We start from the raw sequence: 27,685 nt of genomic DNA, 5'->3' as shown, positions 1-27,685 counted from the left end.
AGCCCGTATATACAAACAATGCATTTACAACTTATTGCTTAGCCAATAAAAAAAATATATATAGCATACGTCAGTGCTTCATTGTCATATTTTTCCTGATACCAGATTCGAATTGACGCAACCCTGTCACGAGTGAAAAAATTGAGGGAAAAACCAAAAATAAACGGTAATTAAAGTAAAACCCGTAAAGTTGTCATGTAGCAAAGAAGGCAAAACACGTCAACAAGTTGTGACCGGAAATGCCTTCAAAAATACATGTGAAATTGTTTGAGGTATCATGTGATGCTACTAGCATAAATGGACCAACACTGAGCAAATGTAGCTTAAGTCAATTGATAATTTAAAACACAGGGGTCAGAGTAATACTGCTGGCGCATGGATATAATGCTAAATAAATGTTGCCATCACCCCAGTTACTCAAGTCAGGTCATAGACCTCAACTCCAAGTAGGAACCACCAAAACAATACAGAGGACACAAGTATTACAGTTAATGTTTAATTGAGCCAAAACAAGCAAATGCAGTTACAGACTGGACTAGAATACCCATGAACTCTTGCATGTCCCACGTCAGATATCCATGGCGTCGTCGCCGGACGGGCCGGTCGCAGCGTCGGAGGTGGCGTCGTCGCCGGACGGGCCGGTCGCAGCTTCGGAGGTGGCGTCGTCGCCGGGCCGGTCGCAGCTTCGGAGGTGGCGTCGTCAGCCGGACGGGCCGGTCGCAGCTTCAGAGGTGGCGTCGTCAGAGGACGGGCCGGTCGCAGCTTCAGAGGTGGCGTCGTCAGAGGACGGGCCGGTCGCAGCTTCAGAGGTGGCGTCGTCAGAGGACGGGCCGGTCGCAGCTTCAGAGGTGGCGTCGTCAGAGGACGGGCCGGTCGCAGCTTCAGAGGTGGCGTCGTCAGAGGACGGGCCGGTCGCAGCTTCAGAGGTGGCGTCGTCAGAGGACGGGCCGGTCGCAGCTTCAGAGGTGGCGTCGTCAGAGGACGGGCCGGTCGCAGCTTCAGAGGTGGCGTCGTCAGAGGACTTTCGGTCGCAGCTTCAGAGGTGGCGTCGTCAGAGGACGGGCCGGTCGCAGCTTCAGAGGTGGCGTCGTCAGAGGACGGGCCGGTCGCAGCTTCAGAGGTGGCGTCGTCAGAGGACGGGCCGGTCGCAGCTTCAGAGGTGGCGTCGTCAGAGGACGGGCCGGTCGCAGCTTCAGAGGTGGCGTCGTCAGAGGACGGGCCGGTCGCAGCGTCAGTGGCGTCGTCAGAGGACGGGCCGGTCGCAGCGTCAGAGGTGGCGTCGTCAGAGGACGGGCCGGTCGCAGCGTCGGTGGCGTCGTCAGAGGACGCGCCGGTCGCAGCGTCAGGTGGCGTCGTCAGAGGACGGGCCGGTCGCAGCGTCAGTGGCGTCGTCAGAGGACGGGCCGGTCGCAGCGTCAGTGGCGTCGTCAGAGGACGGGCCGGTCGCAGCGTCAGTGGCGTCGTCAGAGGACGGGCCGGTCGCAGCTTCAGAGGTGGCGTCGTCAGAGGACGGGCCGGTCGCAGCTTCAGAGGTGGCGTCGTCAGAGGACTTAGAAATTTGCTTAGAAATTCTAGGGACAATTCCAGCCCAATTTTTCAGTTTTTGATTTGTTAAAAAAGTTTGAAATATCCAATAAATGTCGTTCCACTTCATGATTGTGTCCCACTTGTTGTTGATTCTTCACAAAAAAATACAGTTTTATATCTTTATGTTTGAAGCCTGAAATGTGGCAAAAGGTCGCAAAGTTCAAGGGGGCCGAATACTTTCGCAAGGCACTGTATGTTCTTCAAAAGAGAGATCAGGGTCCTTCACAGTTTTATTTGAGACGACTGTACAGCCATTAAGATTAATTGTCAGATTCAACAGAAGATCTCTTTGTTTCTTGGGACCTAGAACAAGCTGTTTTGTCCGAGTTTAAAAGTAGAACGTTTGCAACACATGCTTCTGGCGAGGGCAATTTTGGGTCTTCACCATGTTTCATTGAAATGTTCAGCTGTGTGTCATCCGCATAGCAGTGAAAGTTAACATTATGTTTTCGAATGACATCCCCGCGCGGTAAAATATATAGTGACATCAATAGTGGTCCTAAAACGGAACCTTGAGGAACATCGAAATTTACAGTTGATATGTCAGAGAACAAACCATTCACAGGGACAAACTGATATCTTTCTGACAGATAAGATCTAAACCAGGCCAGAACTTGTCCGTATAGACCAATTTGGGGTTCCAATCTCTCCAAAAGAATGTGGTGATCGATGGTATCAAAAGCAGCACTAAGGTCTAGGAGCACGAGGACAGATGCAGAGCCTCGGTCTGATGTCATTAAAAGATCATTTACCACCTTCACAAGTGTAGTCTCAGTGCTATGATGGGGTCTAAAACAGACTGAAGCATTTCGTATTCATTGTTTGTCTTCAGGAAGGCAGTGAGTTGCTGCGCAACAGCCTTTTCTAAAACTTTTGAGAGGAATGGAAGATTCGATATAGGCCGATAGTTTTTTATATTTTCTGGGTCAAGGTTTGGCTTTTTCAAGAGAGGCTTTATTACTGCCACTTTTAGTGAGTTTGGTACACATCCGGTGGATAGAGAGCCATTATTATGTTCAACATAGGAGGGCCAAGCACAGGAAGCAGCTCTTTCAGTAGTTTAGTTGGAATAGGGTCCAGTATGGAGCTTGAAGGTTTATTTATTTATTTTTATTTCACCTTTATTTAACCAGGTAGGCTAGTTGAGAACAAGTTCTCATTTGCAACTGCGACCTGGCCAAGATAAAGCATAGCAGTGTGAACAGACAACACAGAGTTACACATGGAGTAAACAATTTAGCAAGTCAATAACACAGTAGAAAAAATGGGCAGTCTATATACAATGTGTGCAAAAGGCATGAGGAGGTAGGCGAATAATACAATTTTGCAGATTAACACTGGTGATAAATGATCAGATGGGCATGTACAGGTAGAGATATTGGTGTGCAAAAGAGCAGAAAAGTAAATAAATAAAAACAGTATAAAAACAGTATGGGAATGAGGTAGGTGAAAAAGGGTGAGCTATTTACCAATAGACTATGTACAGCTGCAGCGATCGGTTAGCTGCTCGGATAGCTGATGTTTGAAGTTGGTGAGGGAGATAAAAGTCTCCAACTTCAGCGATTTTTGCAATTCGTTCCAGTCACAGGCAGCAGAGTACTGGAACGAAAGGCGGCCAAATGAGGTGTTGGCTTTAGGGATGATCAGTGAGATACACCTGCTGGAGCGCGTGCTACGGATGGGTGTTGCCATGGTGACCAGTGAACTGAGATAAGGCGGAGCTTTACCTAGCATGGACTTGTAGATGACCTGGAGCCAGTGGGTCTGGCGACGAATATGTAGTGAGGGCCAGCCGACTAGAGCATACAAGTCGCAGTGGTGGGTGGTATAAGGTGCTTTAGTGACAAAACGGATGGCACTGTGATAGACTGCATCCAGTTTGCTGAGTAGAGTGTTGGAAGCCATTTTGTAGATGACATCGCCAGACGAGGATCGGTAGGATAGTCAGTTTTACTAGGGTAAGCTTGGCAGCGTGAGTGAAGGAGGCTTTGTTGCGGAATAGAAAGCCGACTCTGGATTTGATTTTGATTGGAGATGTTTGATGTGAGTCTGGAAGGAGAGTTTGCAGTCTAGCCAGACACCTAGGTACTTATAGATGTCCACATATTCAAGGTTGGAACCATCCAGGGTGGTGATGCTAGTCGGGCATGCGGGTGCAGGCAGCGATCGGTTGAAAAGCATGCATTTGGTTTTACTCGCGTTTAGGAGCAGTTGGAGGCCACGGAAGGAGTGCTGTATGGCATTGAAGCTCGTTTGGAGGTTGGATAGCACAGTGTCCAATGACGGGCCGAAAGTATATAGAATGGTGTCGTCTGCGTAGAGGTGGATCAGGGAATCGCCCGCAGCAAGAGCAACATCATTGATATATACAGAGAAAAGAGTCGGCCCGAGAATTGAACCCTGTGGCACCCCCATAGAGACTGCCAGAGGACCGGACAGCATGCCCTCCGATTTGACACACTGAACTCTGTCTGCAAAGTAATTGGTGAACCAGGCAAGGCAGTCATCCGAAAAACCGAGGCTGTTGAGTCTGCCGATAAGAATTTGGTGATTGACAGAGTCGAAAGCCTTGGCGAGGTCATGAAGACGGCTGCACAGTACTGTCTTTTATCGATGGCGGTTATGATATCATTTAGTACCTTGAGTGTGGCTGAGGTGCACCCGTGACCGGCTCGGAAACCAGATTGCACAGCGGAGAAGGTACGGTGGGATTCGAGATGGTCAGTGACCTGTTTGTTGACTTGGCTTTCGAAGACCTTAGATAGGCAGGGCAGGATGGATATAGGTCTATAGCAGTTTGGGTCCAGGGTGTCTCCCCCTTTGAAGGGGGATGACTGCGGCAGCTTTCAATCCTTGGGGATCTCAGACGATATGAAAGAGAGGTTGAACAGGCTGGTAATAGGGGTTGCGACAATGGCGGCAGATAGTTTCAGAAATAGCGGGTCCAGATTATCAAGCCCAGCTGATTTGTACGGGTCCAGGTTTTGCAGCTCTTTCAGAACATCTGCTATCTGGATTTGGGTAAAGGAGAACCTGGAGAGGCTTGGGTGAGGAACTACGGGGCGGAGCTGTTGGCCGAGGTTGGAGTAGCCAGGCGGAAGGCATGGCCAGCCGTTGAGAAGTGCTTATTGAAGTTTTCGATAATCATGGATTTATCGGTGGAGACCGTGTTCCTAGCCTCAGTGCAGTGGGCAGCTGGGAGGAGGTGCTCTTGTTCTCCATGGACTTCACAGTGTCCCAGAACTTTTTTGGAGTTGGAGTTACAGGATGCAAACTTCTGCCTGAAGAAGCTGGCCTTAGCTTTCCTGACTGACTGCGTGTATTGGTTCCTGACTTCCCTGAACAGTTGCATATCACGGGGCTATTCGATGCTATTGCAGTCCGCCACAGGATGTTTTTGTGCTGGTCGAGGGCAGTCAGGTCTGGAGTGAACCAAGGGCTGTATCTGTTCTTGGTTCTGCATTTTTTGAACGGAGCATGCTTATCTAAAATGGTGAGGAAGTTACTTTTAAAGAATGACCAGGCATCCTCAACTGACGGGATGAGGTCAATGTCCTTCCAGGATACACGGGCCAGGTCGATTAGAAAGGCCTGCTCACAGAAGTGTTTTAGGGAGCGTTTGACAGTGATGAGGGTGGTCGTTTGACTGCGGCTCCGTGGCGGATACAGGCGATGAGGCAGTGATCGCTGAGATCCTGGTTGAAGACAGCGGAGGTATATTTGGAGGGCCAGTTGGTCAGGATGGCGTCTATGAGGGTGCCCTTGTTTACAGAGTTAGGGTTGTACCTGGTGGGTTCCTTGATGATTTGAGTGAGATTGAGGGCATCTAGCTTAGATTGTAGGACTGCCGGGGTGTTAAGCATATCCCAGTTTAGGTCACCTAACAGAACAAACTCTGAAGCTAGATGAGGGCGATCAATTCACAAATGGTGTCCAGGCGCAGCTGGGAGCTGACGGGGTCGGTAGCAGGCGGCAACAGTGATAGACTTGTTTCTGGAGAGAGTAATTTTCAAAATTAGTAGTTCAAACTGTTTGGGTATGGACCTGGAAAGTATGACATTACTTTGCAGGCTATCTCTGCAGTAGACTGCGACTCCGCCCCCTTTGGCAGTTCTATCTTGACGGAAGATGTTATAGTTGGGTATGGAAATCTCTGAATTTTTTGGTGGCCTTCCTGAGCCAGGATTCAGACACGGCAAGGACATCAGGGTTAGCAGAGTGTGCTAAAGCAGTGAGTAAAACAAACTTAGGGAGGAGGCTTCTGATGTTGACATGCATAAAACCAAGACTTTTCGATCACAGAAGTCAACAAATGAGGGTACCTGGGGGCATGCAGGGCCTGGGTTTACCTCCACATCACCCGCGGAACAGAGAAGGAGTAGTATGAGGGTGCGGCTAAAGGCTATCAAAACTGGTCGCCTAGAGCGTTGGGGGCAGAGGATAAGAGGAGCAGGTTTCTGGGCATGGTAGAATATATTCAGGGCATAATGCGCAGACAGGGGTATGGTGGGGTGCGGGTACAGCGGAGGTAAGCCCAGGCACTGGGTGATGATGAGAGAGGTTGTATCTCTGGACATGCTGGTTGTAATGGGTGAGGTCACCGCATGTGTGGGGTGGGACAAAGGAGGTAACAGGGGTATGCAGAGTGGATCTAGGGGCTCCATTGTGAACTAAAACAATGATAACTAACCTGAACAACAGTATACAAGGCATATTGACATTTGGGAGAGACATACAGCGAGGCATACAGTAATCACAGGTGTTGAATTGGGAAAGCTAGCTAAAAACAGTAGGCGAGGCTAATCAGCTAGCACAACAAACAGCAGGTAAAATGGCGTTGACTAGGCAACTGGGCCGACAGATAAACAAACAAGCAGAATGGGGTACCGTGATTAATGGACAGTCCAGCGTGCGTCAGCTATGTAGCCAAGAAATCAGTGTCCAGGGGCAGCGGTGGATGGGCAGGGAAGCTGGGCTGGCGAGTGTTAACCAGGTTTTTTTTTTTTTTTTTTTAAACTAACAATGACTAAATAGCTTGTAGCTAGTTAGCTGGTTAGCGTCTGGAGGTTCTTGAGTGTGTCATAAAAATAAATCAAAATTAAAAGTGATAGTGAATCCGTATCACAGTGGGTGAGGCAGGTTTCCGGAAGGTATAAACAAATAAAAATCAAAGAGAGATAGAAAGTAAATGGGTTCAGAAGTGTTTGGGATGAGGTGAGTCAGATGGTTAGCAGGCCTGTGCTAACAAGCTAACAGTTCGTAGGCCCGGGCTAGACAAGCTAGCCGTTAGCAGGCGAATAGCAAGTAGGGAGATAGCGAGGGCTAGAGAGCTAACCTTTGGGGGACGTCGCGATGGGGTGAGTCTGTTTATTCCTCTTCTTGCGGTGACATCGACAGACCGGTCGTGGGCCCGGGTAATTGTAGCCCAGGATTATGCTACAGGAGCTCTAGTGCGCTGGGTGAGCTGGAGACACAGCGTTCAGAAAGCTCGCGGGCCTTGGCCAGCAGATGGATCTTTGGCGATGTCGCAACGAAAAAGCCTGTTGAGACCACCTCGGACGATTATGTCGGCGGACCAGTCGTGATGGATCGGCGGCGCTCCGTGTCGGCAGTAAAGGGTCCAGGCCAATTGGCAAAAGAGGTATCGTTGGGCCTCTTCGGCTAGTCGGGAGATGGGCTTAGCTCAAGGCTAACTGTAGCTTGTTTTGGGCCAGAGACGTTGGCCAGGAGTAGCCACTCGGAATTGCAGCTAGCTAGTTGCGATGATCCGGTGTAAAGGTTCAGAGCTTGCGGTAGGAATCCGGAGATGTGGTAGAGAAAGAGCAGTCTGATATGCTCTGGGTTGATGTCGGCTGGTGTTCTAGTTAGCTTAGAAGACCGCTAGCAATGGCTAACTGAGTACGAGCTAGTAGCTAGTTGCTGGCTAGCTTCTGATGGTGGCTCCGGATCTAATGTAAAGTATAGAAAAGGCGGATCCGTACCACATTGGGTGATGCGGGTTGCAGGAGAGTATATTCAGCTCTAGTTTGAGAGTGAGATTAAAATATGTACGAAATATATACAGAAAAATAAACGAAGAAAACTATATTTACACTAGACAGGACGGGACAAGACAAAACAAGAGGCCATGATAATTTTCATCGTTGTGTCAAGAGATATAGTACTAAAACACTTGAGTGTCTCTCTTGATCCTAGGTCCTGGCAGAGTTGTGCAGACTCAGGACAAATGAGCTTTGAAGAAATACGCAGATTTAAAGAGGAGTCCGTAATTTGCTTTCTAATAATCATCTTTTACTCAAAGAAGTTCATGAATTTATTACTGCTGAGGTGAAAGCCATCCTCTCTTGGGGAATGCTGCTTTGTAGTTAGCTTTGCGACAGTATCAAAAACGAATTTCGGATTGTTCTTATTTTCCTCAATTAAGTTGGAAAAATAGGATGATCGAACAGCAGCAAGGGCTCTTCGATACTGCACGGTACTGTCTTTCCAAGCTAGTCGGAAGACTTCCAGTTTGGTGTGGCGCCATTTCCGTTCCAATTTTCTGGAAGCTTGCTTCAGAGCTCGGGTATTTTCTGTATACCAGGGAGCTAGTTTCTTATGAGAAATGTTTTTAGTTTTTAGGGGTGCAACTGCATCTATGTTATTGCGCAAGGTTAAATTGAGTTCCTCAGTTAGGTGGTTAACTGTTTTTTGTCCTCTGGCGTCCTTGGGTAGACAGAGGGAGTCTGGAAGGACATCAAGGAATCTTTGTGTCGTCTGTGAATTTATAGCACAACTTTTGATGTTCCTTGTTTGCGGTCTGAGCAGATTATTTGTTGCAATTGCAAACGTAATAAAATGGTGGTCCGATAGTCCAGGATTATGAGGAAAAACATTAAGATCCACAACATTTATCCCATGGGACAAAACTAGGTCCAGAGTATGACTGTGACAGTGAGTAGGTCCAGAGACATGTTGGACAAAACCCACTGAGTCGATGATGGCTCCGAAAGCCTTTTGGAGTGGGTCTGTGGAATTTTCCATGTGAATATTAAAGTCACCAAAAATTAGAATAGTATCTGCTATGACTACAAGGTCCGAATTCAGGGAACTCAATGAGGAACGCTGTATATGGCCCAGGAGGCCTGTAAACAGTAGCTTAAAAAAGTGATTGAGTAGGCTACATAGATTCCGTGGCTAGAAGCTCAAAAGACGAAAACGTCTTTTTTTTTTTTGTAAATTTAAATTTGGTATCGTAAATGTTAGCAAAACCTCTGCAGGATGCACGGGGGATATGGTCACTAGTGTAGCCAGGAGGTGAGGCCTCATTTAACACAGTAAATTCATCAGGCTAAAGTCATGTTTCAGTCAGGCCAATCACATCAAGATTATGATCAGTTCATAGACTATAATTGCCACTGAAGTAAGGGATCTGACATTAAGTAGCCCTATTTTGAGATGTGAGGTATCATGATCTCTTTCAATAATGACAGGAATGGAGGTCTTTATCCTCGTGAGATTGCTAAGGCGAACACCGCCACGTTTTGTTTTGTCCAACCTAGGTCGAGGCACAGACACGGTCTCAATGGAGATAGCTGAGCTGACTGACTACACTGACTGTGCTAGTGGCAGACTGGCTAACAGCCTGCTGCCTGGCCTGCACCCTTTTTCATTGTGGAGCTAGAGGAGTTAGAGCCCTGTCTATGTTGGTAGATAAGATGAGAGCACCCCTCCAGCTAGGATGGAGTCCGTCACTCCTCCGCAGGTCAGGCTTGGTCCTGTTTGTGGGTGAGTCCCAGAAAGAGGGACAATTATCTACAAATTATATCTTTTGGGAGGGGCAGAAACCAGCTTTCATTGAGTTGAGAGACTGAGTTGTGAGACTGCTGTAGAGCTCATCACTCCCCCTAACTGGGAGGGGGCCAGAGACAATTACTCGATGCCGACACATCTTTCTAGCTGATTTACACGCTGAAGCTATGTTGCGCTTGGTGATCTCTGACTGTTTCATCCTAAAATCGTTGGTGCCGACGTGTATAACAATATCTCTATACTCGCCAGTTTTAGCTTTAGCCAGCACCATCTTCAGATTAGCCTTAACGTCGGTTGCCCTGCCCCCTGGTAAACAGAGTATGATCGCTGGATGATTCGTTTTAAGTCTAATACTGCGGGTAATGGAGTCGCCAATGACTAGAGTTTTCAATTTGTCAGAGCTAATGGTGGGAAGCTTCGCCGTCTCAGACCCCGTAACGGGAGGAGTAGAGACAAGAGAAGGCTCGGCCTCTGACTCCGAGTCGTTGCTTAATGGGGAAAACCGGTTGAAAGTTTGTCGGCTGAATATTCCTACAGCATTTCCCTCCGGAAACCGTGAGAAAGTTGTCCGGCTGCGGGGACGTGAGAGGGGATTTATACTAACGTTACTATCTGTACTTACTGGTGGCACAGACGCTGTTTCCTTTCCTACACAGAAATTACCCTTGCGTCTGAAGCTGGGCTTGTAGCACAGCTATCCTCACCGTAAGGCGATCGTTCTCCTGTATGAGTACAGCGACTGAAATCAGAAGGCATCATGTTAATGTTACTACTTAGCTTCGGCTGTTGGAGGTCCTGACGAACCATGTCCAGATAAAGCGTCCGGAGTATGAGGATTCTGTTTTATGCACTATAGCCCGTTACCATATGTGATTGAATATTATCTTCTGTTGGCTTGTGTGGATGTGTGTTATGCAACATAGCTGAATTTAAACATTGTTAACCGTTTCAGGGCCATGGGCCTCTCAGGATGGAAAAATACAGAACATGAAGACGGGACCTGTGCAATGAGTTTGTGGGGGGCACATTCAGAACGTAGTGTTGCGAGAACAGTCTTGTTAGATAACAGGAGCCAGGTGCCTGATAACAGCATATTCTACACAGCGACAACCACTGACGCGTTTAGGGTGCTGGGACCAGCCTCTGCGCTAACGATCAACGATAGGCTGGTGGAGTCTAAACCACACCCAGTCTCTACTCTGACAGGCCGGCTCGGAAGCAGGAACTACTTCTGAGTTTATTTTAATATTTTTCTCAGCAACAAGTCAGTTCTGTTTTGCCCTGTGGTGGGACAGAGAGCCCGAATATACAAACAATGCATTTACAACTTATTGCTTAGCCAATAAAAAAAATATACATAGCATACGTCAGTGCTTCATTGTCATATTTTTCCTGATACCAGATTCGAATTGACGCAACCCTTGACACGAGTGAAAAAATTGAGGGAAAAACCAAAAATAAACGGTAATTAAAGTAAAACCCGTAAAGTTGTCATGTAGCAAAGTAGGCAAAACACGTAAACAAGTTGTGACCGGAAATGCCTTCAAAAATACAGGTGAAATTGTTTGAGGTATCATGTGATGCTACTAGCATAAATGGACCAACACTGAGCAAATGTAGCTTAAGTCAATTGATAATTTAAAACACAGGGGTCAGAGTAATATTGCTGGCGCATGGATATAATGCTAAATAAATGTTGCCATCACCCCAGTTACTCAAGTCAGGTCATAGACCTCAACTCCAAGTAGGAACCACCAAAACAATACAGAGGACACAAGTATTACAGTTAATGTTTAATTGAGCCAAAACAAGCAAATGCAGTTACAGACTGGACTAGAGTACCCATGAACTCTTGCATGTCCCACGTCAGATATCCATGTCAGATATCCATGGCGTCGTCGCCGCTTCAGAGGTGGCGTCGTCAGAGGACGGGCCGGTCGCAGCTTCGGAGAGGACGGGCCGGTCGCAGCTTCGGGCGGGCGGTCGCAGCTTCGGAGGTGGCGTCGTCAGAGGACGGACGGGCCGGCTTCAGAGGTGGCGTCGTCCGGAGGACGGGCCGGTCGCAGCTCAGAGGTGGCGTCGTCAGAGGACGGGCCGGTCGCAGCTTCAGAGGTGGCGTCGTCAGAGGACGGGCCGGTCGCAGCTTCAGAGGTGGCGTCGTCAGGGCGGGCGTCGTCAGAGGACGGGCCGGTCGCAGCTTCAGAGGTGGCGTCGTCAGAGGACGGGCCGGTCGCAGCTTCAGAGGTGGCGTCGTCAGAGGACGGGCCGGTCGCAGCTTCAGAGGTGGCGTCGTCAGAGGACGGGCCGGTCGCAGCTTCAGAGGTGGCGTCGTCAGAGGAGCGGGCGTCGGTCGCAGCTTCAGAGGTGGCGTCGTCAGAGGACGGGCCGGTCGGGTCGTCAGAGGACGGGCCGGCTCAGAGGTGGCGTCGTCAGAGGACGGGCCGGTCGCAGCTTCAGAGGTGGCGTCGTCAGCTTCAGAGGACGGGCCGGTCGCAGCTTCAGAGGTGGCGTCGTCAGAGGACGGGCCGGTCGCAGCTTCAGAGGTGGCGTCGTCAGAGGACGGGCCGGTCGCAGCTTCAGAGGTGGCGTCGTCAGAGGACGGGCCGGTCGCAGCTTCAGAGGTGGCGTCGTCAGAGGACGGGCCGGTCGCAGCTTCAGAGGTGGCGTCGTCAGAGGACGGGCCGGTCGTGGCGTCGTCAGAGAGGTGGCGGGCCGGGCCGGTCGCAGCTTCAGAGGTGGCGTCGTCAGAGGACGGGCCGGTCGCAGCGTTCAGAGGTGGCGAGGTGGCGTCGTCAGAGGGCCGGCAGCTTCAGAGGTGGCGTCGTCAGCTTCACGGGCCGGTCGCAGCTTCAGAGGTGGCGTCGTCAGAGGACGGGCCGGCTTCAGAGGTGGCGCAGAGGACGGGCCGGTCAGCTTCAGAGGTGGCGTCGTCAGAGGGACGGGCCGGTCGCAGCTTCAGAGGTGGCGTCGTCAGAGGACGGGCCGGTGGCGTCGTCAGAGGACGGGCCGGTCAGCTTCAGCGTCAGAGGACGGGCCGGAGAGGGCCGGCGTCGTCAGAGGACGGGCCGGTCGCAGCTTCAGAGGTGGCGTCGTCAGCTTCAGAGGTGGCGTCGTCAGAGGACGGGCAGCTTCAGAGGTGGCGTCGTCAGAGGACGGGCCGGTCGCAGCTTCAGAGGTGGCGTCGTCAGAGGACGGGCCGGTCGCAGCTTCAGAGGTGGCGTCAGAGGGCGGGGGCGTCGGGCCGGTCGCAGCTTCAGAGGTGGCGTCGTCAGAGGACGGGCCGGTCGCAGCTTCAGAGGTGGCGTCGTCAGAGGTGCTTCAGCGTCGTCAGAGGACGGGCCGGTCGCAGCTTCAGAGGTGGCGTCGTCAGAGGACGGGCCGGTCGCAGCTTCAGAGGTGGCGGCGTCGTCAGAGGACGGGCCGGTCGCAGCTTCAGAGGTGGCGTCGTCAGAGGACGGGCGCAGCTTCAGAGGTGGCGTCGCAGCTTCAGAGGTGGCGTCGTCAGAGGACGGGCCGGTCGCAGCTTCAGAGGTGGCGTCGTCAGAGGACGGGCCGGTCGCAGCTTCAGAGGTGGCGTCGTCAGAGGACGGGCGGGCGGCAGCTTCAGCAGCTTCGCAGCTTCAGAGAGGCGTCGCTCAGAGGCGTCGTCAGGGGCCGGTCGCAGCTTCAGAGGTGGCGTCGTCAGAGGACGACAGAGGGCGTCGGGCGGCGTCAGAGGTGGCGTCGTCAGAGGACGGGCCGGTCGCAGCTTCAGAGGTGGCGTCGTCAGAGGACGGGCCGGTCGCAGCTTCAGAGGTGGCGTCGTCAGAGGACGGGCGGTCGCAGCTTCAGAGGTGGCGTCGTCAGAGGACGGGCCGGTCAGCTTCAGAGGTGGCGTCGTCAGAGTCGCAGCTTCAGAGGTGGCGTCGTCAGAGGACGGGCCGGTCGCAGCTTCAGAGGTGGCGGGCCGGTCGCAGCTTCAGAGGTGGCGTCGTCACGGGCCGGTCGCAGCTTCAGAGGTCGCAGCTTCAGAGGTGGCGTCAGAGGACGGGCCAGCTCAGTCGCAGCTTCAGAGGTGGCGTCGTCAGAGGACGGGCCGGTCGCAGCTTCAGAGGTGGCGTCGTCAGAGGACGGGCCGGGCGTCGTCAGCAGCTTCAGAGGTGGCGTCGTCAGAGGACGGGCCGGTCGCAGCTTCAGAGGTGGCGTCGTCAGAGGACGGGCCGGTCGCAGCTTCAGAGGTGGCGTCGTCAGAGGACGGGCCGGTCGCAGCTTCAGAGGTGGCGTCGTCAGAGGACGGGCCGGTCGCAGCTTCAGAGGTGGCGTCGTCAGAGGACGGGCCGTCGCAGCTTCAGAGGTGGCGTCGTCAGAGGACGGGCCGGTCGCAGCTTCAGAGGTGGCGTCGTCAGAGGACGGGCCGAGTCGCAGCTTCAGAGGTGGCGTCGTCAGCTTCAGAGGTGGCGTCGTCAGAGGACGGGCCGGTCGCAGCTTCAGAGGTGGCGTCGTCAGAGGACGGGCCGGTCGCAGCTTCAGAGGTGGCGTCGTCAGAGGACGGGCCGGTCGCAGCTTCAGAGGTGGCGTCGTCAGAGGACGGGCCGGTCGCAGCTTCAGAGGTGGCGTCGTCAGAGGACGGGCCGGTCGCAGCTTCAGAGGTGGCGTCGTCAGAGGACGGGCCGGTCGCAGCTTCAGAGGTGGCGTCGTCAGAGGACGGGCCGGTCGCAGCTTCAGAGAGTGGCGTCGTCAGAGGACGGGCCTTCAGAGGGCGTCGCAGCTTCAGAGGTGGCGTCGTCAGAGGACGGGCGGTCGCAGCTCGCAGCTTCAGAGGACGGGCCGGGCGGGCGTCGTCAGAGGTGGCGTCGTCAGAGGACGGGCCGCTTCAGAGGTGGCGTCAGCTTCAGAGGTGGCGTCGTCAGAGGACGGGCCGGTCGCAGCTTCAGAGGTGGCGTCGTCAGAGGACGGGCGCAGCTCGCAGCTTCAGAGGTGGGCGTCGGTCGTCGAGGACGGGCCGGTCGCAGCTTCAGAGGTGGCGTCGTCAGAGGACGGGCCGGTCGCAGCTTCAGAGGTGGCGTCGTCAGAGGACGGGCCGGTCGCAGCTTCAGAGGTGGCGTCGTCAGAGGACGGGGCGTCGTCGGGACGGGCGCAGCTTCAGAGGTGGCGTCGTCAGAGGACGGGCCGGTCGCAGCTTCAGAGGTGGCGTCGTCAGAGGACGGGCCGGTCGCAGCTTCAGAGGTGGCGTCGTCAGAGGACGGGCCGGTCGCAGCTTCAGAGGTGGCGTCGTCAGAGGACGGGCGGGCGTCGCTTCAGCTTCAGAGGTGGCGTCGTCAGAGGACGGGCCGGTCGCAGCTTCAGAGGTGGCGTCGTCAGAGGACGGGCGGGCGGTCGCAGCTTCAGAGGTGGCGTCGTCAGAGGACGGGCCGGTCGCAGCTTCAGAGGTGGCGTCGTCAGAGGACGGGCTTCAGAGGTGGCGTCGTCAGAGCAGCAGCTTCAGAGGTGGCGTCGTCAGAGGACGGGCCGGTCGCAGCTTCAGAGGTGGCGTCGTCAGAGGACGGGCCGGTCGCAGCTTCAGAGGTGGCGTCGTCAGAGGACGGGCCGGTCGGAGCTTCAGAGGTGGCGTCGTCAGAGGACGGGCCGGTCGCAGCGTCAGAGTGGCGTCGTCAGAGGACGGGCCGGTCGCAGCTTCAGAGGTGGCGTCGTCAGAGGACGGGCCGGTCGCAGCTTCAGAGGTGGCGTCGTCAGAGGACGGGCCGGTCGCAGCTTCAGAGGTGGCGTCGTCAGAGGACGGGCCGGTCGCAGCTTCAGAGGTGGCGTCGTCAGAGGACGGGCCGGTCGCAGCTTCAGAGGTGGCGTCGTCAGAGGACGGGCCGGTCGCAGCTTCAGAGGTGGCGTCGTCAGAGGACGGGCCGGTCGCAGCTTCAGAGGTGGCGTCGTCAGAGGACGGGCCGGTCGCAGCGTCAGAGGTGGCGTCGTCAGAGGACGGGCCGGTCGCAGCTTCAGAGGTGGCGGGCCGGTCGCAGCTTCAGAGGTGGCGTCGTCAGAGAGGACGGGCGTCGCAGCTTCAGAGGACGGGCCGGTCGCAGCGTCAGTGGCGTCGTCAGAGGACATGCGCCTCAGCTTCTCCTCAGAGGACAGGGCATAATTTGCCAGAGAAATACCATGGTTTGGAGAAGCTTGGGATTCTACTTCATTGGTCTCTAAATACTCTTGAGAGAAAACAAAAGGAACAGTTGGGTATTCTACAGCAACACATCTGTTCTACACGGTCTAGGCCAAATTGCTAATCGAATTTTGAGCAACATGAACCCAACAGGTTTCAAAGTATACGTTTCAGGCCGTACCTTCTCTGGCTTGTTTAGCGTTAGACCCTATGGATCGGAGCAAGGCCAGGGCATGCACAATGGAGACGTCATTTGATGACAGCTCTGAAAAATGTAGGTTAAGGTACACAAGCAAAAGGTTTGACAGCATTATTTAGACCGAGTTACTCTATGCTGTTGAATGAGTGTCAAACACAGCAGCACCATAGACAGTGACAAAGAACATAGCTAGAAGGGTTGTGGAAATAAACAATTACCTCCAAGTCTCCTCTGCAGAGAGACTTGATCTTGCTTCTGGGACTTTCCAACAGGGTAACAAGAAACTGAGGAGAAAGTGTTGACAGAAGTTGAGTTCGCACAAAATAGCTACATATATTAATAGCAGTGAAGAATAAAAGATGACCAACGCGAAGATACAGACAGTCAAATATTAATACCCAACTTATAAAGTTAAGCATATTTACCAAACAAATCCCTTAAACATTAGTGAACCAACCTTTGACAACCCCCACAGTCATCACAACGAGCAGCAATTCTCTCACACCTCCCATGATCATGAAAATAATCTGTGTTATCAACAGGTAATGTCTTCCCATGGCCTGTATGAGGCTTATATAGGCCACTAATGACCGTTTACCTGACAAACATGGCTTAACGATCAATTAACAAGCTTGATTGAGTTGTTACGTTCAGATAGAAATAGACCATGTAGAACATATGTTGATTCTTATCAAGTTGGTGGGCAGGCAATCTTTTCTACTCCATATATTGCATTTATATCTGTAATGATTAACCCTAATGGTCTCAGATCAGCAGTAGAAAGAAGTAGGCCTAATTATTTTAGGTGTAATCTTCAAAGATATTAGGGGAAATAAACACTGTACCCAAATCCACGTTTTACAATGCTCCTGGGAAATGGGTAGGCCTCCACCTATAGTCCTTCACAGTTTTACAGGTGTGATATATTTATTTATTTACATAGATCACATACATAAATAAATATGTTAGCTGTAGGTAGCGTTGAGATCAAATTCCCATATTCTATTGCTACTAAACATATATCATGTTTTCCTCATTTGCTCTGTAGGAGGTTCGTCATATGAAGGACATTCAAGTGGATGTGACCCCGAACCTGCAATAGGGGCTCAGTGAGGTGACAGACATCCTGTAATGGATCTCCAGCTAGTGTCTGAGGACCTGGAGAAGGCTGTGTCTACAGCTGTGGGGCAGGACAAGTATGGTAACCTAACCTCACTGTATGAAGGATTTTATTGTTATGGATAGTCATCTCTAATCTGTTCAAATATCACTGTTGTTGATAACACACATTACCAAAATGATTCACACTTGTCTTCCTATTTCCACATAATCTGTCATGGTTCCCCACCCCAACAGGGCATAAAACCAACCTCTCTTTATTGCTACTGCTTTTCTTCTAACCCTGAATGGCAACATTTTATCCTAGTACACAAGCATGTCACTTTATCCATCCACACCCACTCTACTGCCGCATGGCCACTGCGGCTGAGACTTTCACCCTCTCGTTACAGGTATAGCAGGTAACCAACCCCACCCGGGTCTTACCCCCTAGGACTTACCCTTTGCTACCGGCTACCACCGGTCGTAATACAATGGGACTACTGAATAAGCTCAGGCTTTCTAGGTTCGTACCCTATAATTGGTTCAGCCTACGACTCTCATCTCCCCAAGATGTCAGAATTAGTGATAGCGGGTGTAGGAACTGTGCCGACCTTGTTTCTGTTTCACTGATTCGGAATCTCTAGTTCGACTGCAAATCGCGGTGAATCAAATCAAATCAAATCAAATGTATTTATATAGCCCTTCGTACATCAGCTGATATCTCAAAGTGCTGTACAGAAACCCAGCCTAAAACCCCAAACAGCAAGCAATGCAGGTGTAGAAGCACGGTGGCTAGGAAAAACTCCCTAGAAAGGCCAAAACCTAGGAAGAAACCTAGAGAGGAACCAGGCTATGTGGGGTGGCCAGTCCTCTTCTGGCTGTGCCGTGTGGAGATTATTACAGAACATGGCCAAGATGTTCAAATGTTCATAAATGACCAGCATGGTCAAATAATAATAATCACAGGCAGAACAGTTGAAACTGGAGCAGCAGCACGGCCAGGTGGACTGGGGACAGCAAGGAGTCATCATGCCAGGTAGTCATGAGGCATGGTCCCAGGGCTCATGTCCTCCGAGAGAGAGAAAGAAAGAGTGAAAGAGAGAATTAGAGAGAGCATACTTAAATTCACACAAAAAAAGCAGTACTAAGGTCTAGGAGCACGAGGACAGATGCAGAGCCTCGGTCTGATGCCATTAAAAGATAATTTACCACCTTCACAAGTGCAGTCTCAGTGCTATGATGGGGTCTAAAACAGACTGAAGCATTTTGTATTCATTGTTTGTCTTCAGGAAGGCAGTGAGTTGCTGCGCAACAGCCTTTTCTAAAAAAATTGAGAGGAATGGAAGATTCGATATAGGCCGATAGTTTTTTATATTTTCTGGGTCAAGGTTTGGCTTTTTCAAGAGAGGCTTTATTACTGCCACTTTTAGTGAGTTTGGTCCACATCCGGTGGATAGAGATCCGTTTATCATGTTCAACATAGGAGGGCCAAGCACAAGAAGCAGCTCTTTCAGTAGTTTAGTTGGAATAGGGTCCAGTATGGAACGTTTAGAGGCCATGATAATTTTCATCGTTGTGTCAAGAGATATAGTACTAAAACACTTGAGTGTCTCTCTTGATCCTAGGTCCTGGCAGAGTTGTGCAGACTCAGGACAAATGAGCTTTGAAGGAATACGCAGATTTAAAGAGGAGTCCGTAATTTGCTTTCTAATAATCATCTTTTCCTCAAAGAAGTTCATTAATTTATTACTGCTGAAGTGAAAGCCATCCTCTCTTGGGGAATGCTGCTTTGTAGTTAGCTTTGCGACAGTATCAAAAACGAATTTCGGATTGTTCTTATTTTCCTCAATTAAGTTGGAAAAATAGGATGATCGAGCAGCAGCAAGGGCTCTTCGATACTGCACGGTACTGTCTTTCCAAGCTAGTCGGAAGACTTCCAGTTTGGTGTGGCGCCATTTCCGTTCCAATTTTCTGGAAGCTTGCTTCAGAGCTCGGGTATTTTCTGTATACCAGGGAGCTAGTTTCTTATGAGCAATGTTTTTAGTTTTTAGGGGTGCAACTGCATCTAGGGTATTGCTCAAGGTTAAATTGAGTTCCTCAGTTAGGTGGTTAACTGATTTTTGTCCTCTGGCGTCCTTGGGTAGACAGAGGGAGTCTGGAAGGACATCAAAGAATCTTTGTGTCGTCTGTGAATTTATAGCACGACTTTTGATGTTCCTTGGTTGCGGTCTGAGCAGATTATTTGTTGCAATTGCAAACGTAATAAAATGGTGGTCCGATAGTCCAGGATTATGAGGAAAAACATTAAGATCCACAACATTTATCCTATGGGACAAAACTAGGTCCAGAGTATGACTGTGACAGTGAGTAGGTCCAGAGACATGTTGGACAAAACCCACTGAGTCGATGATGAAAGCCTTTTGGAGTGGGTCTGTGGACTTTTCCATGTGAATATTAAAGTCACCAAAAAATTAGAATATTATCTGCTATGACTACAAGGTCCGATAGGAATTCAGGGAACTCAATGAGGAACGCTGTATATGGCCCAGGAGGCCTGTAAACAGTAGCTAAAAAAGTGATTGAGTAGGCTACATAGATTTCATGACTAGAAGCTCAAAAGATGAAAACGTCTTTTTTTTTTTTTTTTTTTTTTGTAAATTTAAATCTGCTATCGTAAATGTTAGCAACACCTCTGCAGGATGCACGGGGATATGGTCACTAGTGTAGCCAGGAGGTGAGGCCTCATTTAACACAGTAAATTCATCAAGCTAAAGCCATGTTTCAGTCAGGCCAATCACATCAAGATTATGATAAGTTCATTGACTATAATTGCCTTTGAAGTAAGGGATCTGACATTAAGTAGCCCTATTTTGAGATGTGAGGTATCATGATCTCTTTCAATAATGACAGGAATGGAGGAGGTCTTTATCCTAGTGAGATTGCTAAGGCGAACACCGCCACGTTTAGTTTTGTCCAACCTAGGTCGAGGCACAGACACGGTCTCAATGGAGATAGCTGAGTTGACTGTGCTAGTGACAGACTGGCTAACAGCCTGCTGCCTGGCCTGCACCCTATTTCATTGTGGTGCTAGAGGAGTTAGAGCCCTGTCTATGTTGGTAGATAAGATGAGAGCACCCCTCCAGCTAGGATGGAGTCCGTCATTCCTCCGCAGGTCAGGCTTGGTCCTGTTTGTGGGTGAGTCCCAGAAAGAGGGCCAATTATCTACAAAATTCTATCTTTTGGGAGGGGCAGAAACCAGTTGTCAACCAGCGATTGAGTCGCGAGACTCTGCTGTAGAGCTCATCACTCCCCCTAACTGGGAGGGGGCCAGAGACGATTACTCGATGCCAACACATCTTTCTAGCTGATTTACACGCTGAAGCTATGTTGCGCTTGGTGATCCCTGACTGTTTCATCCTAACATCTTTGGTGTCGACGTGGATAACAATATCTCTATACTCGCCAGTTTTAGCTTTATCCAGCACCATCTTCAGATTAGCCTTAACGTCGGTTGCCCTGCCGCCTGGTAAACAGTGTATGATCGCTGGATGATTCGTTTTAAGTCTAATACTGCGGGTAATGGAGTCGCCAATGACTAGAGTTTTCAATTTGTCAGAGCTAATGGTGGGAAGCTTCACCGTCTCAGACCCTGTAACGGGAGGAGTAGAGACAAGAGAAGGCTCGGCCTCTGACTCCGACTCGTTGCTTAATGGGGAAAACCGGTTGAAAGTTTGTCGGCTGAATGAGCGACACCGGTTGAGCATTCCTACTGCATTTCCCTCCAGAAACCGTGAGAAAGTTGTCCGGCTGCGGGACCGTGCGAGGGGATTTATACTAACGTTACTATCTGTACTTACTGGTGGCACAGACGCTGTTTCATCCTTTCCTACACAGAAATTACCATTGCCTAACGATTGCGTCTGAAGCTGGGCTTGTAGCACAGTTGTATCCTCACCGTAAGGCGATCGTTCTCCTGTATGAGTACAGCGACTGCAATTAGAAGGCATCATGTTAATGTTACTACTTAGCTTCGGCTGTTGGAGGTCCTGACGAACCATGTCCATATAAAGCGTCCGGGGTATGAGGATTCTGTGTTATGCACTATAGCCCGTTACCATATTTGTGATTTAATATTATCTGCTGTTGGCTTGTGTGGATGTATGTATGTGTTATGCAACATAGCTGACTTGAACCCTTGTTAACAGTTTCAGGGCCATGGGCCTTTCTCATGATGGAAAAATACAGAATAACATGAAGACAGGACCTGTGCAATGAGTTGGGGGGGGCACAATCAGAACGTAGTGTTGCGAGAACAAACAGTCTTTTGTTAGATAACAGGAGCTAGGTTCCTGATAACTGCATATTCTACACAGCTACAACGACTGACCGCTGAAGCGCTTAGGGGGCTGGGACCAGCCTCTGCGCCAACAATCAACGATAGGCTGGGTGAGTCTAAACCACGCCCAGTCTCTACTCTGACAGGCCGGCTCGGAAGCAGGAACTACTTCTGTCATCAGAGTATATTATAATATCTTTGTTAGGAACAAGTCAGTTCTCTGTTTTGCCCTACGAGGTGGGACAGAGAGCCCGTATATACGAAAATTGCATTTACCACTTATTGCTTAGCTAATAAAAAATACATAGCATACAATCGGTGACTCATTGTCATATTTATCCTGATACCAGATTCGAATTGACACAACCCGTACAATTGGTGACACCGAACGTGATCTGGTGAAGGACTTCGCTGGACATTGGTGTGCCAGCCGATTGGCCAGTACTGTCGTCGGACGCTGTCGTCGGACGGTGTGTCTCACAAATCCTGACCGGTCAACTAAAAAAGGTAAGCAGACACCTGTTGTGAAAAACTAAAGTTCTGCACATTGGCGTTATCCAAATTTAGTTTTGTGAGACACCTGTTTGATGTATGTAACCAAATTCTATTAATTTATATTGGTAAAGGATCATGAGGAATACATAGTGGTAAATGCAATTTTGAACTGATCGATCGCTCTTATGGTATAACAACTAATGTAATGTACTAAATGGGTCGGTTGGTGTAACGCGTACCCAGTTGTTTGAATGACGGTGAATCAGATCGGTTAAAGGAATTTACTAGTGTGTGTGTGAGCAGGATCGCAATGTAACAATGAATGCTGTGTACTGGTGTGCATGAGGACATTTTTCTAGTATAAATGGATATTTACTTTGGGTAAATTTAGAGTGAGTGCAGTACTACTGGGATATAAGTGGGCGCGCTGTATCAGAGTGAATGATCTACGGATAGAATTTGCAGGCCAACAAATTAAAAAGACCTGTGTTACATTGGATGGTTGCTGAAGCATATGTAGTACATTAGATATTTCAGTTGTAGCTGGTATCAAGTTTGAATGAAAGGTTTATAGATCCTTATAAGGGTTATAGTACCTGGTTGTATTGCATAAGAGTAAGGGAAGATAAATAACTGCGCATTTTTATTATTTAAATTGAGTGATTCAAACTGACGTATGTTTGCAGGTTTGAGTGATTCGAACTGACGTATGTTTGCAGGTCTGAGTGATTCGAACTGATGTATGTTTGAAGGTTTGAGTGATTTCGAACTGATGTTTGCAGGTATGTTTGAACTGACGTATGTTTGAGGTTTGAGTGATTCGAACTTCGAACTGATGTATGTTTGAAGGTTTGTTTGAACTGATGTATGTTTGAAGGTTTCGAACTGACGTATGTTTGAAGTTTGAGTGATTCGAACTGATGTATGTTTGTGATTCGAACTGACGTATGAGGTTTGAGTGATTCGAACTGACGTATGTTTGCAGGTTTGAGGTTTGAGGTCTGAGTGATTCGAACTGATGTATGTTTGCAGGTTTGAGTGATTCGAACTGATGTATGTTTGAAGGTTTGAGTGATTCGAACTGATGTATGTTTGAATGTTTTCGAACTGACGTATGTTTGCAGGTCTGAGTGATTCGAACTGACGTATGTTTGCAGGTCTGAGTGATTCGAACTGACGTATGTTTGCAGGTTTGAGTGATTCGAACTGACGTATGTTTGAAGGTTTGAGTGATTCGAACTGACGTATGTTTGCAGGTCTGAGTGATTCGAACTGACGTATGTTTGCAGGTTTGAGTGATTCGAACTGACGTATGTTTGCAGGTCTGAGTGATTCGAACTGACGTATGTTTGCAGGTCTGAGTGATTCGAACTGACGTATGTTTGCAGGTCTGAGTGATTCGAACTGACGTATGTTTGCAGGTCTGAGTGATTCGAACTGACGTATGTTTGCAGGTCTGAGTGATTCGAACTGATGTATGTTTGCAGGTTTGAGTGATTCGAACTGACGTATGTTTGCAGGTTTGAGTGATTCGAACTGATGTATGTTTGCAGGTTTGAGTGATTCGAACTGATGTATGTTTGCAGGTTTGAGTGATTCGAACTGATGTTTGCATTTTTTCGAACTGGTTGTTTGAGGTTTGAGTGATTCGAACTGATGTATGTTTGCAGGTTTGATGATTCGAACTGATGTATGTTTGCAGGTTTGAGTGATTCGAACTGATGTATGTTTGCAGGTTTGTTTGTTTGCAGGTTTGAGTATGTTTGAAGGTTTGAGAGAGTCGAGAGTACCGTATGATTGTGGTACATTAGGTATTAAGTCGATGTACTAATACCAAGTTTGTATGACCTTCGGGTAAATAACAGGTGTGAGACCTAGGTTATGTTTTGAAACGGTAAAGGAGAAGTGCACGGTGTTTACTAGACAGTGGCTAGATTGGGACACATCCTAAGGCAGCACACAATTGAACCTGATCATTTATAATGTATTCAAATTAAAACAAGTAATTGAAATACATTAGACAATGGCTAATCAGGAGGCAGAGAAGGTGTTGAAAACATTGAAATCAGCATTAGAGACCAATGGAGGAAAAGAGAGAAAGAAAGGAGAAAAATTATACAGACGATGGATAGAAGAGGGCAGTATTGCCGCGCCCAACGGGCTCCCAGTCGACGGGGAGCCCGCTTAAATACTGGTGACATAACGAAAAACATAGACTAAAATTCATTCTGATTGTAATTCAAATATTTATAGCATCCAACCCGGAAGCCAGCCACACCAATGTGTCGGAGGAAACACCGTGCACCTGGCAACCTTGGCTAGCGTGCACTGCGCCCGGCCCGCCACAGGTGTTGCTGGTGCGCGATGAGACAAGGACATCCCTACCGACCAAGCACTCCCTAACCCGGACGACGCTAGGCCAATTGTGCATCGCCCCTTGGACCTCCTGGTCGCGGCCGGTTACGACAGAGCCTGGGCGTGAACCCAGAGTCTCTGATAGCACAGCTGGCGCTGCCCTACAGCGCCCTTAACCATCCGGGAGGCTGAGACATGATATCTTAAAGGGGTACATTCACATATGAAATATTACAAGTTTTTATTTTCTGAGTCTTAATTAAATAGGTGAAATCTTTTGATAAAGGAATGTTGTTTAATATAGTAAAAAACACTTCTTTGTTGGGGGGGTGGTATGACTTATGACCTCCATTGTAACTTTCCTTTGTGGTCTGATCAGCCTCATTGGAAAGCCATTTGGATGGAGAATCTAGGGTCATTTGCAATACTGATATTAAGGTAATTTAATACCAAAAGGCAGTGAAAATTACATTATAGTGTCATTATACGAGGGTGCCAGTGTACCTGTGTAATGGGGGAGGGTGTCCATATGGGGATTACATGATAACCAATTTAGGACAGTTCTGGGATTGGAGAAGAGGGTATCCTTAGAGCATAGGGGATCCCACAAAGGTGGATAGTTTTTCCATGATATGGGGAAACCTGGGAGCACTGTTGAACTCTGTAAAGGTGATGACATCCTACTAACCATCAAAACTATTAAGCTCTCTGATGCAGGCACTTACACCCTCGGACTACAAAGGACCGGGACAGACACGATGGGTGTGTTTTCTATTAAGGTGCTGCCAAAACCACAGAGGTCCCAGACGAACTTGAGCCAGACACACTCCTCTTCCACCCCTGGACCGAGCCTGCCACCCACCACCACTGTGTCAAATCCCATTCAGGTAATTAACGTTAGAGACTATTCAGCTATTGATCAATTAGGCACCGAGACTGGTTTTGATGGTAGGGACAATTTGTGGCTGTCTTATATGAGGTATACAGCTAAGACCCTGAAAAGAAAGGACTGCATTGTATGTGGTCATGCTAGACCTGTTCTGGCTACACACCCATTTGCTATAGGAGAAGGAGAGGGGTGCTTGTGTATTCTGAGAAGTTTTTACCAGGATAAGCCCAATTCAACCCTCTGTTCCTCTTTGAGCCTTGTGTTTCCTACAATATCTCCTCATCGGGCCCCTTGGGGTGTTAAGGCATATGGGGGCAATTACAGTTGCATCACGGGTACAGGTAGTGGCATGGACTATGGGAGATTGCCTGAAGCTGATTGCAGCAGTAACATAACCATTAATGTCACTTGGCCAGGTGCAGGTCTAAACCAAACTAGTGGTCTGGCTGATGTGTGGTGGATATGTGGACCCAAAAGAGTACTGAGACCCATTCTTAGAGGAGACTGGCAAGGTACGTGTGCTCTGACCAGTTTGATAATTCCACTGACCATTGTTGATGTTACTGCTGAACAGCTGTTGGGTTCTGTATCCAGGGGGCCTGAAACATTCCATCCCATGGGAGACATAGACGTAGTGCTCCATGGACGGAGGATGTAGTTGACAGCCTCCAGTATTTAAGCTGCAGTAGTTTATGTGTCTGGGGGCTAGGGTCAGTTTGTTATATCTGGAGTACTTCTCCTGTCCTATTCGGTGTCCTGTGTGAATCTAAGTGTGCGTTCTCTAATTCTCTCCTCTCTTTCTTTCTCTCTCTCGGAGGACCTGAGCCCTAGGACCATGCCCCAGGACTACCTGACATGATGACTCCTTGCTGTCCCCAGTCCACCTGGCCGTGCTGCTGCTCCAGTTTCAACTGTTCTGCCTTATTATTATTGACCATGCTGGTCATTTATGAACATTTGAACATTTTGACCATGTTCTGTTATAATCTCCACCCGGCACAGCCAGAAGAGGACTGGCCACCCCACATAGCCTGGTTCCTCTCCAGGTTTCTTCCTAGGTTTTGGGCTTTCTAGGGAGTTTTTCCTAGCCACCGTGCTTCTACACCTGCATTGCTTGCTGTTTGGGGTTTTAGGCTGGGTTTCTGTACAGCACTTTGAGATATCAGCTGATGTACGAAGGGCTATATAAATACATTTGATTTGATTTGATTTTACATACACAATAATCTGTTGGGTGTGCCGGTGGGGGTTCCTCATGAGTTTCAGGCCTTGGGTAGGAATGATGGACTCTGGCACTTACTACCTATTATAGGTCCAGCCATAGTGGATGCAAGACAGACTGCATGGATAAATTATATCTACTATAATCAACAGCGTTTTGTGAATTACTCCCGTGATGCACTCACTGGTATGTCTGAACAGCTGGAGGCCACATCTAGGGTTGCCAGACAGAATAGACTTGCTTTGGATATGCTTCTTGCCAGTCAGAGGGGTGTCTGTAAGATGTTTGGTGAACAATGTTGCACGTTTATTCCTAATAACACCAGTCCAGATGGTAGTATATCTAAGGCCCTTAGTGGGCTTGATGCACTATCTGCTGAGATGAGGACCATGGCGGGGGTGGAGGAGTCTGGACTGTTCTCTTGGTTGGGAGCCTGGTTTGGTAAGTACACTGATATGGTGGTTACTGGATTTCTGACCCTAATTCTTGTATTTTTATTATTGATGTGTTGTGCTGCTTGCATCATACCGTGTTTTAAGAAGTCTGTTACAGATGTGAAGGCTTCAGGCATGATGCCTTTGCTTGATGCTCCAGTTGGAGATGCTGATACTGAATCAAGCTTTCAGGGGAGGATGAGACTGACTGAGGATGACCCATGGTATGCTGTGGGTGAGGTAGTAGAATAAATATTACGTTTTTGTTTTATGATAAGTTCTTTCCAGTATGTTTGTTCTCCCTGTTGTGAAGGTTTGGAGTCCCTGGGTGGCATGAAGCCCAACTGGTACAGGATAGGAGTAGCTGAGAGGACCAGATGGTTTATAATGCTTTGCTCTGCTTTGCTTTACTGTTTTCCATGACCAAAGTTGTATCCTATATCTTACATGTCAATAAACAAAGTGTTATCCTGTTTTTGACCCTTATGGGTGTCAAAAGGGGGAGACAAAAGCATATATCACTTGATTGTTCCATTTCTTGGTTGATTTCTGTAAAAAATATGTTTTATTTAACTTTGTATTATTTTCATGAAATGCTGTTAACATATTACTGTTGGGAGCACTGAAATATAGGATAATGAGTGACACCCTTGTGGGTGTCAAAAGGGGGAATCAAAAACTCCAGTTTCTATATAAATGTTAAGGGACATGCATCACTTCATTGATTCACAAAATAAAGGTTTAAAGTTCCTGGGTTCATCAGCAACCTAGTATATCGGATGGTGTGGTTAAACCCCACAGGGGTGTAAAAAGGGGATTATGAGGATTGTGTTATGCACTATAGCCCGTTACCATATGTGATTGAATATTATCTGCTGTGACAGGCCGGCTCGGAAGCAGGAACTACCGAGTATATTTTAATATTTTTCTCAGGAACAAGTCAGTTCTGTTTTGCCCTGTGGTGGGACAGAGAGCCCGTATATACAAACAATGCATTTACCACTTATTGCTTAGCCTCATTGTCATATTTATCCTGATACCAGATTCGAATTGATGCAACCCTGACACGAGTGAAAAAATAGAGGGAAAAACCAAAAATAAACAGTAATTAAAAAGTAAAACCCGTAAAGTTGTCATGTAGCAAAG

At 48.9% G+C, this 27,685-nt stretch overlaps 1 protein-coding gene across 12 annotated transcripts; it reads left to right on the top strand.

Annotated features, from left to right (window-relative positions):
* The first annotated feature begins 16,539 nt into the window (after positions 1-16,539).
* Positions 16,540-27,040, top strand: LOC127918308 (uncharacterized). 12 transcript variants are annotated; one of them, XR_008099750.1, is made up of 5 exons: positions 16,540-16,903; positions 17,219-17,331; positions 21,495-21,651; positions 24,774-24,881; positions 25,300-27,038. XR_008099750.1 is itself a non-coding variant. In XM_052501604.1 (5 exons), exons 1-5 carry the CDS (start codon positions 16,906-16,908, stop codon positions 25,712-25,714), a joined length of 372 nt encoding a protein of 123 aa, XP_052357564.1. In that variant the 5' UTR covers positions 16,540-16,905; the 3' UTR covers positions 25,715-27,040. The 12 variants fall into 12 exon arrangements, 4 of the variants coding, with proteins under 4 accessions (XP_052357564.1, XP_052357563.1, XP_052357562.1 ...); XR_008099748.1 differs by having other exon boundaries at positions 16,540-16,908; positions 25,300-27,037; XM_052501604.1 differs by lacking the exon at positions 17,219-17,331 and having other exon boundaries at positions 16,540-16,908; positions 25,306-25,395; positions 25,701-27,040.
* The last annotated feature ends 645 nt before the right edge of the window (positions 27,041-27,685 follow it).

The sequence above is a fragment of the Oncorhynchus keta genome, unplaced genomic scaffold, assembly GCF_023373465.1.
Source record: "Oncorhynchus keta strain PuntledgeMale-10-30-2019 unplaced genomic scaffold, Oket_V2 Un_contig_1398_pilon_pilon, whole genome shotgun sequence".
NCBI classification, from domain to species: Eukaryota; Metazoa; Chordata; class Actinopteri; order Salmoniformes; family Salmonidae; genus Oncorhynchus; species Oncorhynchus keta.
The sequence above is the reverse complement of the archived record's forward strand: the minus strand, read 5'-3'. Positions and strand labels throughout refer to the sequence as shown.